General features: G+C 41.9%; 1 protein-coding gene across 2 annotated transcripts in view; it reads right to left on the minus strand.

Annotated features, from left to right (window-relative positions):
• Positions 1–1,146: 1,146 nt before the first annotated feature.
• The window catches only part of cxxc4 (CXXC finger 4), a 30,423-nt gene continuing 17,906 nt past the window's right edge, over positions 1,147–13,663 (minus strand). For both annotated transcript variants that reach the window (XM_084931509.1, XM_084931510.1), the window contains exon 3: positions 1,147–2,382. In XM_084931509.1, the coding sequence (XP_084787635.1) occupies positions 2,338–2,382 (45 nt within the window). In that variant the 3' untranslated portion in view covers positions 1,147–2,337. The remainder of the gene's footprint in view (positions 2,383–13,663) is intronic.

Genomic DNA, 13,663 nt, shown 5'->3' on the forward strand with positions numbered 1-13,663 from the left:
ATGTGACACCAAAGAGTTTTTGTCTGGAGTCTATATGTGACCTGTTAAGACTCAGCCCAGTCTCATCACTGCCATGAGACAGAGCACTGACACCCAAGGACACCTTCTGTCTCTTGGACGTCGGCGGCTCTGACGAAGCGGCCCATGACTGAGAATGGGATAGCTTGTCACATATCGCCACCACCCTGCTATCTTGCTAACATGCTCCTACTTGGGCCTGAAGACTTTAAATCCTAGTTCCCGAGCAGAGTAGGAGGTGGAGGGAAAGAAGGATTAGAGAGAAGTGTCTCTGATGTTATTTAATCTCACCGTCCAGGGAGTGAGCGAGCCGGCGCACTCCCAGTGCACATTATCAACCTCTGATGACCAGCGAGGGCGGGTGAGGGGGGAACGGGCGCCTTAGATGCCACATTGCCGCCAACACTGCTGCTGCAGAGCACTTCAAGCCATCTTCCAGGCCATCCCTAAACAGTCAGCAGCTCAATTTGGGTGATGGCAAGCGTGCTCAGTCAGGGGAGAAGTCAGTCCCGGATGATTTCCTCCTTTTTCTGCTCGTTCTCCTCTGCACTGACACCCCTCTTCCCCCATCTCAGCTATCGTCCAAATGCGCCTATGTCCTCCCTTTGCCTCCCGCTGTCTGCCCCCCACCCACCTCCGCAGCATTCCTATTCCCGCGCCCTACCTACCCCAGAAACCAAAAGACCCGGCAATCATTCAGTTGCTCAAGTTATCTCAGGAGCCTGTCTCGCTTCGCCTCCCCCCCTCCAACCTCCCCATCCTCCCTTCTTCTACTTGCCTGCATCCCTCCACCCCTGTGCTCCCCCCCAGTGCATTCCAGCATGACAAACCACATGGGATTTCACTAGTCCTTTAAAGTCTGCTGCCTCTGGGAACCACTCTTCTTCATGCAACATTTTAGTATTCTAGGGAATACGTGACCGGGGAGGCAACCAATGCAGTTATATGTCTCCCATCTCCTCCAGGTTGTTATTTCTGTTGAGGCTTTAAAAACAGGCAAGAAAGGTAATACTTATCAGGTGATCAAAAGTGATTACTGATTTTTCCCTTTTTTATATATGTTTGTATATTGGGGCATTTATTTTTCTCTCTGTCCATGGTTTCTGCACAAAAACGGTTCTACCAGCATTTCTTTTACTGAAGTCATTTTTTTTTTTATTTTAACACATAAAAGCATCACAACAACAATATACAAATTCTTAGTAATCTTTAAAACCAAAACACATTTATACATGCAACAATAGGGTTTAAGACAATGAGTAACTTATTGAATAATCGTGTTTTTGGAATGTCTCAACGTTATTTTGCTGGAGGGACTGCCGTTTACGCTGAAGGAGGAGTTTCATCGATCTCTTCTCTCCAGAACAACATCTGGCATGTCAAATATGTGTAGTGGTCTGTAATTAATTCAAAATTTGAATGTTTTCAACATGACCTACAACTCTTTACTGGCATTACTTTCTACCTTTTTGACAGTTACAACCTTTAGTGATCCAAACTGAAAGGAGAAAAAGAAAAAGACACAATGACCTATGTAGTTCTGTAAGGGAAAAAAAAAGGATTTTCTTTGAGAATATGACCCTTCAGACAGCAGTCTGACTCAAACATCTGGCGCTGCCACAATCAAATGACGCCCAATTAGAGCTTAAAGAAGTGTAGCTCACCACACAGGACAATTTGGGCCGTTCTGCTCTATGTCCACTCAAACCAGGAAGCACATCAACAAACCCATCACGGGAGCGCTGCTGCTATCGTTCGCAAACATATCACACTGCCAGCAACGGTCTAAACATGAGCATGTGGATTGTGGATTACATTAAAAAAGAACAAAAAACTGAATAGGACTCAGTTTGATATAATAATTGAAGTAAAAAAAAATATATAAAAGGTTGAAGAATAATCATAAGAATAGATTATTGCTCCGCGGTGAAGTGTGTTGGGTTTGTATATCCTCGATCCTTGTGGCCTCTTCCTGTTTGACGGATTCAGGGTGACTGTATGATTGTCTGTTTGAGTCCTTTACACAGGATTGGCTGTGAACCTACAGCCACGACACTGAAAACACATTCATAGACACCAAAAATATACATTATGATACTGTCAAAAGGTACAATAATTACACAGAAAAGGAAATTACAGAGTTAAAACAACACCATTATGTTATCATTTATCTTTTTGTCTGTCCACGTTGTCTTCTTTCATCCTCTCCAAATGTTTTGGGCGTGATGGGTTCTGTGAACCCATGAAGTGCTCCTGGCAGAGAGTCAAGAGTCCCACCTGCCCTCCTAACTGGTGGATGGGGTGGCCACGGCTTTCTTTCTAAAAGAACCACCGAAAAGCTTCGCCATTGTTGACCGGCGTCCTCTGTGGGAGACAAAATGTGAAGGACACATTTTATTTCACAGGTTTCATGGTGATGTCACTGGCAACCTCTTGAAAATAAAACAAAACAAAATTCATGTTCAAAAATCACAGATGGCAATAACCCGCAATGTAAGGAGCAGTTGGGTAGAATTGGCTAGAAACAGCATGGACATTAAGTAAAGTAAAAATCCCAGAAGGGCACTTAAAATGGCCAGAAAGCACAACCGCCAAATCAAGTATTTCATCAAAGAGCCAGCCAAGGTGATTACATCCACGTCCCACCCACACCCAAATAATCATTACGCTGTATGAAATATTCAATACAAATTCCCAAGAAGCAACAATGAGGCATTTAATTACTGTGAGCTCTAGCCGCAGTGAGGGGGAACAGTGCATCATTTCAATTTGAGCCCGCGCCAGCAGCCGCCCCTCCTTCTTCTCCCCGAAACCTCTACGCCAGAGTGACAGCCTCTTCTTTCCGAAACTCATTTGGAAGTCAGAGACATAAAATACTGGAGTCTCCAACCAATCCCCATGACCAATTAGCACATTTTTTTGATTTTTTTTTTCCCCTGTTGACGGGGGAAATGGTGCATAATCACAACTAAAATCACTTTAGTCTGAGTGGAGAGCAATTTGACATTTTAATACCAAGTGTCATTGGCAGCTTCTTAAAGGCATGCTGATGAGTATGTTAGCACCAGACAGGCGCATGCTCTCAAGCTTATACCGGTTATTGACCACATGTAAAACCTACAGTGTACAACGGGCGCTGATAATAGTTTATATTTAAATTGTATTACCCAAAAGGATTCCAAGCATTTGTAATTATTAATTGTCTGGCATCATGACACAAAACACTGTTTTTTTTCCTTTTTTCGATAAACAATGAATTTGCCTGATAAGTGCTGCAGGAGGAGTAACATTTATGCAGTCAATGCAGTAGGCGGGATTAATGCTGTTGTTATTTGTCATGCAGTGCATTGCAAAATGGATATTTAAGCAGCCTAAATTAGCTTGTTTTCTCCACCAAAGAGGCTGCTCAGTGACAAGTGGAGTAACAAGCTGAACAGCTTTTACTTCACTTAACTTATTAAACTAAAACCAAAGCCAGTGTGTTTACATTGACTTTTAATGTCATTAGACACTGCATGCATATGCTGGTCTGTAGTGATTTTTCATTCAAGAAAACTCCAGTTGCACTAGTATCAGACTGAAGAACAAGTGCAATACATTGGCAATTTGTTTCATATCAGAATAAACAAGAAATTACATCATTTAAATGTGTGTAGAGTGCACTGTCCAACATTATGTGTAACAATAGAGCTAAGACAATAGATTTCTTAATTATCAGATATCAGTCCCCATATATGCAGGGAGGTCACCTGAGCCCACACTTGTGGTTTCTTTTCATACCTAAATTCTGAAAATGTGATAGTACTTGCACCAGTTCTTCCAGAACTGAAGGGGGCGGCATAACGCACAAGAAAAACTACATGTGGAACAAAGAGTTAATCGCTCATTGGTGAAAATGGCAAAGTCAAGCATGAAAGTACTGTTTGAAGGGGAGTCTCCAAACTGTGGTAACGAATTCACAAAAAGCAACATGCAAATGATGCTATCGTGCTTTTCCAACCCAGTGTTGCCAACTCCTCAGTAAGGAAAATCGCTATTGGCTGTCCTAAAAGTCGCTAGAAGTCGCCAAATGACGTCATCGCCTAATTTGCATAATTGGTTCTGCTAATGTAATTCTAACCTACACTGTTGGAGAGAGAAATAACATCGTGGGAGACACATAAAGTGAGTAAAAATCGTCCTAAATGCAGTTAGAATTATTTAGAACTACAAATTAAATTTCTTTTAGCAATTATTTTTTTTAATGTCACAATTCCAACCCTGCTCCTTTATCCAGGCCTGGACCGGCAAAAGTGACCCGAAATTGGCACTCTGATGGAGTTACTTTGTGCGTGAGAGTGTGTGTTTATAAGTAGTTTTAAACCTTGTGATCCACAAAACAGCATAACAGTAAAAGAAGAACTGACTGCGTTACAGTCAGTGCGGGAGCAGCGGCTTCGCTCATGCGCGATTCATTTGCCGTTTGGATGCACAGGTGTGAACGTCTCATGCCCTGATAGCAGCTGGGGGAAGACTATCCTCCGCCTGTGAGTGCTTTGGCACGGGTGAGGTGCTTGTTGAGAGTAAGAGCGATACGCGTTTTCACGTCAAAAAGTCGTCATAAATAAGTCTCCAATAATACCAGAAAAAGTCGCCAGATTTGTCGCTAGTCGCTTTTTAGAAAATAAGTCGCTAAGGGGGTCTGAAAACTCGCTAAATATAGCGACAAAGTCGCTAAGTTGGCAACACTGTTCCGACCAAGCAAGAAAATACTTCCAGTTTAGCGAAGCACCTTAAAGACTGTTCAAAGAATTCAAGTTGGTTTGGTTTGGTTTTGGTTCAAACTGATAATATCTGAAGTGTTATAGTTGCTATATTATCCTGAAATACACATTTCCATGTTGTTTGAGACCACTGTTGTGAAATCAGCGATACATTGTAGGCTAAAATGTTAGCAATAGCTAAAGTGATTTACATGCATAAGCTAATGTACATAATCGATACCTTGTAGTAAAAGTAGCATGCTACTTGACAACCACCCTCATTTTTCAGTGTTCTGTCAATAAAATGTAATCATAACATTTTTAAAATAAACTGTCTACCACCACAATGTCAGTGATTTAAAACAACTTTATAATAAAGGATTTTATGTTTAAGTACAGGAGATAATTATTTTGTTTTGGTATGAATTTGGTATTGTGAGTCATGTACTTCCATTGGTACTCACTGCTAATTTACTGTACTGTACTGTGACATCCTTTTTATATGTATGTGTACAATGTGTGTCCAGCACGAATTATAGCCTTTTCACTTTCAAGTAACCAAAACTATTACTTGACTGACATCAATGAGAAGGTCATAAGCCCAACTTTTTAACTAGTGCTTACGATGGCTACACTGACACTGCAATAAGGACTTTAATGTCTTCTGCTATGACAAGTTTAGAATTAAAAGACAAACTTTATTTAGAAACCCACATAAATAATCTTTATAATGAAAAATGAATAAACATGCCATAAACAGATGAGTCTGCAAACCCATCATCTGATGAGGCTTTTCAGAGCCACCTATGTTATTAAATTAAAGTTTATTTATATAGCGCCAAATAACTCGGGGTGATTGCAAATGTGCTCTGGGTTTTCTTGAGACATGTCTGGCACAAGGCATTTTAAACAATGTACAGAGTAAGGTACAGATATATTTCCTTTGTGCAAACACATTGCAGTATTGGTGCCAAACTTAATAGTAAGAAACCTCTGACAGGGCCGGCATATAGAGAATAGCCATCTGCCCTGACTGGCTGGGGTGAGAACTAATTGATTAACACCAGTGCAACACATCTCTGGGCTCTCATTCACACTAGCTGTGAATCACAAATATTCACTCATCAGGTGTAATGCAGTAGATGTGGCTTTTCCTACATTTTAGGATATTCTTCCTATGATCTCCTAAACAGAGTCAGCCGTACAGGTACTGGCTCATCACCCCACCTGATTTAGATGCATGCATTCCTCGTCTGTAGCAACCATTTACCGTTTTTTCACACCACATTAAGCAATTACTATTATCCTTCTGAGTGAGTAATGGTGGAACCCAGAGCAGCAGGATACCATCATCACCAATTTAAACGTGGAGGAAATGAAATGTGATCATGTTTTTAAGGGTCAAGATGTGTTCACACATCTAGTTTTTTTTTACCTAATTGCCACGAGCTGATTGTTGTATCGCTGCAGTCCATTAATTGCACTTTTTCATTTTTTGAAAGCAGTTTTGCTGTTTATAAAAATGCATGTTTTTTTATGTGATTTTTGTTTCAAAATGTATTTTTAGAGAACAATGAAAGGTTTAATCAAAGTAACGCTGAGCATAAAAGTCCCCTGGAAAATATAGTAGAAAATCAATTTAGTGTTTATTTACACTATATTGGGATTCTGTGCAATGTGAACATAGGTTCAACATTTGAGAGTATAAATGATTGATTTCCCTAAACCATTCCCTTGAAAAAAAAATCCAAAAAGACAAGACATAAACACTTCTCAGTAATTAGTACTTTTCCTAGTTTTCTTGATATGAACATTCATCACTTACAGCCAATGTTTTGCTTTAAATTTCCGTTTGAGACAAAAGGATGGAAGTAAAGAACTTAATTTTTGTGGCTTGCAGTGTAACATCTGAGTGGACAAAAAGAATATCACAATGCTACATAAATGCCCCCCCCCAAAATTTTTTTTTACAGATGACCAGGAAAATACTCAACACTTAGTACCATTTTTATATAAAAAAGATAAAAATGTAAAAAAAAAAAAAAAAAGTATATATTTTAAGATTCTCTTCGGTAATGCAAACATACAAAAAAACAAAAGCGCCATAGTGCCGTGCTTCAGGCCTTATGTTTCCATTGCTAATCAGAGTTGGTAAAGTTTGTTGCTAGTGTTTCTGTCTAGTAGTTCGTAGAGTTTTCTCAGCTTCAATCTGGACTTTAAGAAAAACAACCTTTTAGACACAAATAATTATTACGGCTTCATTAGCTTAATGACAACTTAGCAGACCGCTTATGTGGCTGTCGTCTAATTGCTAACAGCTGTCGTATCACCAGACTTTAACAACAAACACAGATCTCTGTGACTCGACTGGACAATATCAACATTTCTTTCAGAGGACTGAACAAACTTTACAATGCTGTGGATGTTGTGAACACATCTGCGCATCCACAGGAGGACATTCATGTCCCGTTCTTTCTCTCTGCCTATACTGTGATGCTCTTGGAGCTGAAGAAAAGACGGGAGGTGAGAATGTTTATCTTGACCCATATTCTCACATTGATTAATCCCTGGTGGAAGTGCGGCTCACCAGAGACAATAATGACCCTAATCTGGGCACTCGGCATGTCTCTGTTTTGTTAAGTTCCCACGTTATCGATCCAGTTGGGCTCTCGAGTGCTGCTTGGATTCCCTCCCAGGCCTCCGTGCCTCGGCACACTGCAGTGACCAGGCACAAAGAAGGCTCAATTAGTACAGCTCTGTGTCGTCTGGTCCCCCACCTGCATGTGCCTTCAAAGTCGACTGGCAGGAAGAGCTGGGGGGGGGGAGACACAAGAATATGGAGACAAGAGAAAGAGAGGGCGATAAAGACAGGGTGAGGAGAAGGTACGAGCTGATAGTGCTACACCAGGGACAAGGGAGCAACGCCAAGGTTTCACCTCAAATCAAGACGCTGTGGCAGCAGCTCAGCTCGCATCAACGCTGCTGCCTCTGCAGCAGAGCATACATAACAACCTGGCTGCAACGACAGACTGAAGGGAAAGACAATTTCCCGCTCCGGCAATGAATGCACACAACAGAGTATTGAACTGGCTGAAGGAGGAGAGAGACGTTTCTCCAGACCTCAAATTAACCCCACCACACCAGCACAGTAGGCAGGGTATTCTGACTGTCTGCTGGTGGCTTTGGGTGATAACAACACAGTAAAACTGACATGTGGTGGAATAATTCTCTGCTGATTCTGGTGAGGCAGAGTAAGGTCTCAGGGCAGCATGTGATCTTAACTGAACCTGGCAGGTGCAGTAAACGTTGAAGCCACATCGTCAGCTGATTAAAACAAGGTGGTGGAAATCAAACCAGTTGGACCAAACCAAGCCGAACTCCGACCTCTGCAGAGCCACATGTGTGCAAAGGCGACAAAAATCTCCATCCGGAATGTTAAAAATCCAGGATTCCTATCTTTTCCACACAAATACTCCCCCCCCCCCACCCCCAAGCCCACCCCTGCGCTGCTCCTCCTCTCCCCTGCAGCCTTGGCGTCACACTGAGCTGGGGGCAGAGATAAACCACTCAAGACGATGAGGATGATAATGGCAGACGCCACAGCGCCTCAAAATTCAATCAGCGCCCAGACGTCAATGCGGATGAGTGTAAAAGTGAAATATGCTCGCCGGCGTGTGTTAAAAGACGCCACACAGGGCTCGCAGAAACAACAACAGGAGATGAAGAGGACGATGAGGGGGGGGGAAGCAAGAGGAGGGGAGAGAGATAGTGAGAGAAAGAAAGAAAGAGGAGAAGAGGAGAGAGAAAAATTAAAATAATGTGTCTTTACTGCTCTGCTTCCGAGCACTATTCCACTGGCATTCTGAGCAGCCCTACTTTAACCACAGACTGTGAATAAATTACCCTTTTGAACTCGGGGTGATTGCAAATGTGCCCCGGTTTCTCTTGAGACATGTCTGGCACTAACCCTCAGCTCTCTGCTCCCAGCCAGCCTTGTCACAGAGGCCCCCCCTGCCCCACCACCACCGCCACCACCACGACCGCTTCACTCCTCTCACTCCCACCAACACACATTCAAGGCTCACACACACACAGGCGCGCGCAACATCATAAAACTTTTAATTCACCGCAATTACGGGTGGATTTTTTTTTTCTCCAACTATAAACTCGCCTTCCCGCCCTCACTTTTTCTTTCTAGGAAATCTCAAGAATCTGCTTGTACTCTACAGATGACAGAGCAGAGAACAAGAAAGATTTTAAAAAAGGCAGGGAGAGAAAAATCAGAGAAGAGGTAGAATGAATAGAAAGGGGGAAGAGAGATGGAGATATGTGGGAGACAGAAAGACAGAGGGGAAGAGGGAATTTCAGGTAGAGGCATCGGGCAGGTTGTGGGAGTGTGCTGATGTGTTTCCAAATGCTCATTATAACACACGGCCCATATGTTACCCTGACAATACCCATTATTTATTAAGATACGGGCCGGGAACCAGGCCGTACTTCATGACCACAATCCTTCGCATGGAGCTCTAACAGGCTGCAAACAAAACATATACAAATATACAAACTTTTCTTAATTCTGCTTTATTTTTCCTTCACACTGACTTTTCAGATCCATTCAGATGTATAATTGCAAACACTCGTCTTTCTCATACCTACAAACACCTCGCACCTTTGCAAGCTCCAAATACATCTAACACCTCCAAACTACAGTCAGAAAAAACAAACCTTTCAAAATAAAACAACAGTCTGCTTTGATTATTTTAACCCCGGTAGTGAGGTGGGCTAAAACCAAAAGAAATGTCCTTTCATCAGAGTCGAGGAAGGACGACTTTGAGATCCATCCAAAACACTCAGAACCATCTCCAGGCTGGGTGGTGGTGGTGATGTTGGTGGGGTTTCAGGAATCCAGTCAGCCTTAACTGATGTGTTATATATTGCCTGTCACTTTATTCTGGAGAAATATTGGGGCGTTGCCAAGCTCAGACCTGGAAGGTATAGCAATCCATCACCTGCAACGTTACCGCTGTTAGGAAGGTGGGGGCTGAAATCTCATCTTAGGGCTTGTAGCCAATATTCTAGCCACCCAGTGCTGCTTATAAAAACTACCTCTCCAAGGCCGCTATCACGGACAGACCACTCATCTAGGTATCCACACACCGCTGCGCCCGGTGCCGCATCGCCACGCTGCAACATGAGCAGGCACAGAGCTTAGACCTCAAATATTACAAATACTTTCTTATATTCAGCATCGGCGGCAATAAGCAGAGAAGTTGGGACTATAATAAAATAACATGAATAATGTGAATACATCACGCATAAATCTGGGTTTTGCAGATGTTGTTCAATAAGTTACATCAAAACATAATATTTTAATGCAGGCTAGGAAATGCCCTTATTTTTGTTCAGGATGTTAAGCTGTCATTTCAGCTGTCATTGTTTTATGAATTTTGCGTATATGTTTGGTTATATGACTATCATAGGACCATACAGGTGCAAACTAACCCTTGAGCGGGGACCTTTATATTGATGCACCAACAGAAGAAAAGATTAACTGTGAATTCTGTGGTATGCTGTCCCCACCTGCAGACGTTTATCAAAAAATGTTTCTGGTCACAGACATTTCAGCGCTACAGTTTACGTGATTATACGAGGAGGGCTCAAAATTAGAGAAGCAAATTAAGTAGAATGGTATAACCTTTTTCCCTCTCTAAACAGCATATGTTTTCAGTTGACCACCCTACTTGAATATGCTCATGGCACACAGACAAAGAACCAGAGTACACCAGAATGGTGATAGCACTCCAACACAGAAATGCGGCTACAATCTTTTAACTCAAGGTCCAGCCTTGCACTAGGCATCCATTCGAGCAAATCAGGCTAAGTGTATTGCGGATGTTTGTGAGTAATGAGGAATTTGGGAGTTTTTCGCTGACTAGGCGTGTATGGACTGGGGGCAAAGGGGGGGCGGTGGAGGGGGATGTATGATGGTGTGCTTAAGAGCTGTGCCTGCGAGAGGCGGGGTGGTCACAGGGGGGAGATTAGGCTGAGGGGCAACGAAGGAAAACCAAATCCATCTCCATCTCAGAAACATCCTAAAGCAGATTACTTACTTCAGTGGGAGAGGAAGAGAGGGATGAAAGAGAAGGAGCGGAGCAGAGGAGCATGAGATGGATGAGGAAGCAGGGAAAGAGAGAGAGCAATTAGCATAGATGCAATTCTGGCACAGTCCTCTGACTTGATATTTGACCTTCTGCGCGAGTCTTGCCAAATATCGCCCGAGAAGCACAGACGGACCATATGGCAAAGTGCTGCTGGAGGCTGAGTGCAGTGTGACTCCAAACCTCCGTATGCTAATGGGCGAATGTAATTACAGTGCAGTATTCCTGTAGGATGTATATTTTACGAGCCCTGAGAGACAGGCCAGGCCTCAGTGGCTTCAGGAAATAAACAACAGAAAAACGCCTTTCTTTTATCAAACTGTGAAGGAGCCATTGAGTGGACAGCGAAATGGAACAGGCCCACCGCTCCCGAGGCGGCACAGCGATGTGTCTCTTTACGAGGAAGTCAGTGTATGTTGATGAAAATGAAAAACGCCCACAGTCAAACAGGTAAATCGAAGGAGAGTTTGCGGAACTTGAGACTGCGGCTCTCCTCTGAAAGCTCCCCAGTCAGCGATGTCACGGCAGATGTTTTCAATCAGCTGCCAACGGCAAAACACCTGCTGAGCCAGTGACGTCGCTGACGGAGGCTTGACTGGAAGCAAAGGATGCTTCAAACGATGCAAACCAGAGATGGTAGCGAAGCAAAGAAACTCTGATTTCGCCCTTTAAATCTTGAGATGTTAGTCAACTTTGGATACAGAAACAGAACTCAAGCACTTCCTTCATTCTCACGAGAATATGTGAGAATGAAGGAAGCAATGTGAAGTGCACAGTGGAGAATTTACATTTTTTTTCCGTGCCTTCTTTTGAAACGGGCAGTTAGAAACAGCTGTGAAATATGGTAAGAGAGATACAACTTGACTTTTCTTTAAGTGGGTGTTCAGCCTTAAGTTTAATGGCATCACATGTCTTCAATAATTAACAAATATCTTTGGATGTACTAGTATCCATAGCTGATATAAACATAGAGGATCTAAGGTTTTCATACACTATTTGATAGTGTATGAAAATCAAATAACTACCTTGACTTTTAAAGGATAAGCCAGCTGTAAATGTCTTTTTTGCAACGCTTTTAAGATTTGTCACAAATACTATTGCAAAAAATGATTTTTGCTAATACTTCTACTTTTTTTAAAAATCAGTATAACAAGGACATGTTTAAATTTACCGTATATGTTTGTAAATGTTTATATACAGTATTTATTGTGTTTTAAAAACACAATCGCAAATGTTCAACTCATTTCACCTGTTTTTCCCTTTAAAATGTCCTCCTGCCAATCAATGGCAAAACAACAGATGGGAAGTGTTGAATTTCAATATTTACGAAAACGTCAATCTCTCTCTAGCCTTAAGAGAGTGGCTGGATGTGCTTCTGCTGCTCTGCTCACGAGCTTCTCATGCTACACCTTGTGAGTAGACGTATCTCTAAAATCACACGAGACGCAGTATGAAAACTTCAGTGTCAAAAACTGCGGATTGGTGGCATTTTTAAATATTCAAATAGTGGTTGTGTTATTTAAAAAACTGAATTCTTTAAAAACTAATTTATAATGCTCAAAAAATGTAAAGGATCACACAAACAAATTTGAACTTTGATTTTTTTATGTGGTTTTGAACCCGGCCCTCAAATGTTTGATGATTCTTGTTTCCAGTGACTGTTTTTCCATCATTTTGTCCTCATATATCGACAAATATTTTCAATATTTGTCACAATCCAATGTTTGATTTAAGTTTTTTTCATTATTTTGAGCAGTATATAGCTATCTGTTAGTGTTCACGCTCAATGACCACTTCATTAGGTACACCTGTTCAACTGCTCATTAACACAAATATATAGTTAGCCAATCACATGGCAGCAACTCAGTGCATTTAGCCATGTTGACATGGTCAAGATGTCAAGATGACTTTCTGAAGGTCAAACTGAGCAACATGATGAAGAAATGTGGTACGGCTGTTTGGGCCAGATGGGCTGGTGTGAATATTTCAGAATCTGCTGATCTTCAGGGATTTTTCCATACAACCATTTCTAAGGGTTACAGAAAATAGGCCAATCAAGAGAAAATATCCAGTGAACGGCAGTTCTCAGACTGAAAATACCCTGTTGATGCCAGAACACAGAGGTGAATGGCAAGACTTCTTCAAGCTGAAGCCACTGGTAACTCAAATAACCATTTGTTACAGCTGAGGTATGCAGAAGAGCATTTATGAACGCACAACACATCAAAACAAAACACCTGGGGTCACTCCTGTGCAAAATATGGATGATAGGGTCTGAATCTGCACCCCTTAAAACCAGAGTGTACCCATCTTCTAATGGCTGTTTTCAACGCGCTGTGTCACGAAGCTCAAATGATCACAAACTAGTTTCTTGAATATGACAATAAGTTCACTTTACTCAAATGACCTCCACAGTCACCTCTGTTGGATCTCAATCCAACAGAGCACCTTTGTGATTTGGTGGAACAGCAGATTTGGATCATGGATGTACAGCCAACAAATCTGCAGCAACTGCGATGCAATTATTTCTTGTTGAATCCATGCTACGAGGAATTAAGGTATTTCTGGCTGTAATGCACTTAGAAGTTATTTGATGACGACTATTAAAACAATAAAAAGAGTTCAGACCATTAAAACATGCAATGTGTGTTGAAATTAGATGCTGATACGGTAATGAAAGTGTTGCATGGCATCAACAAAACAATGACTCAAAATGGGGCCCAGTGCTGATGTAACCATGTAAAG

This window comes from Perissodus microlepis, chromosome 6 (assembly GCF_051167445.1).
Source record: "Perissodus microlepis isolate ML-2025 ecotype Zambia chromosome 6, ASM5116744v1, whole genome shotgun sequence".
In the NCBI taxonomy this organism is placed as follows: Eukaryota; Metazoa; Chordata; class Actinopteri; order Cichliformes; family Cichlidae; genus Perissodus; species Perissodus microlepis.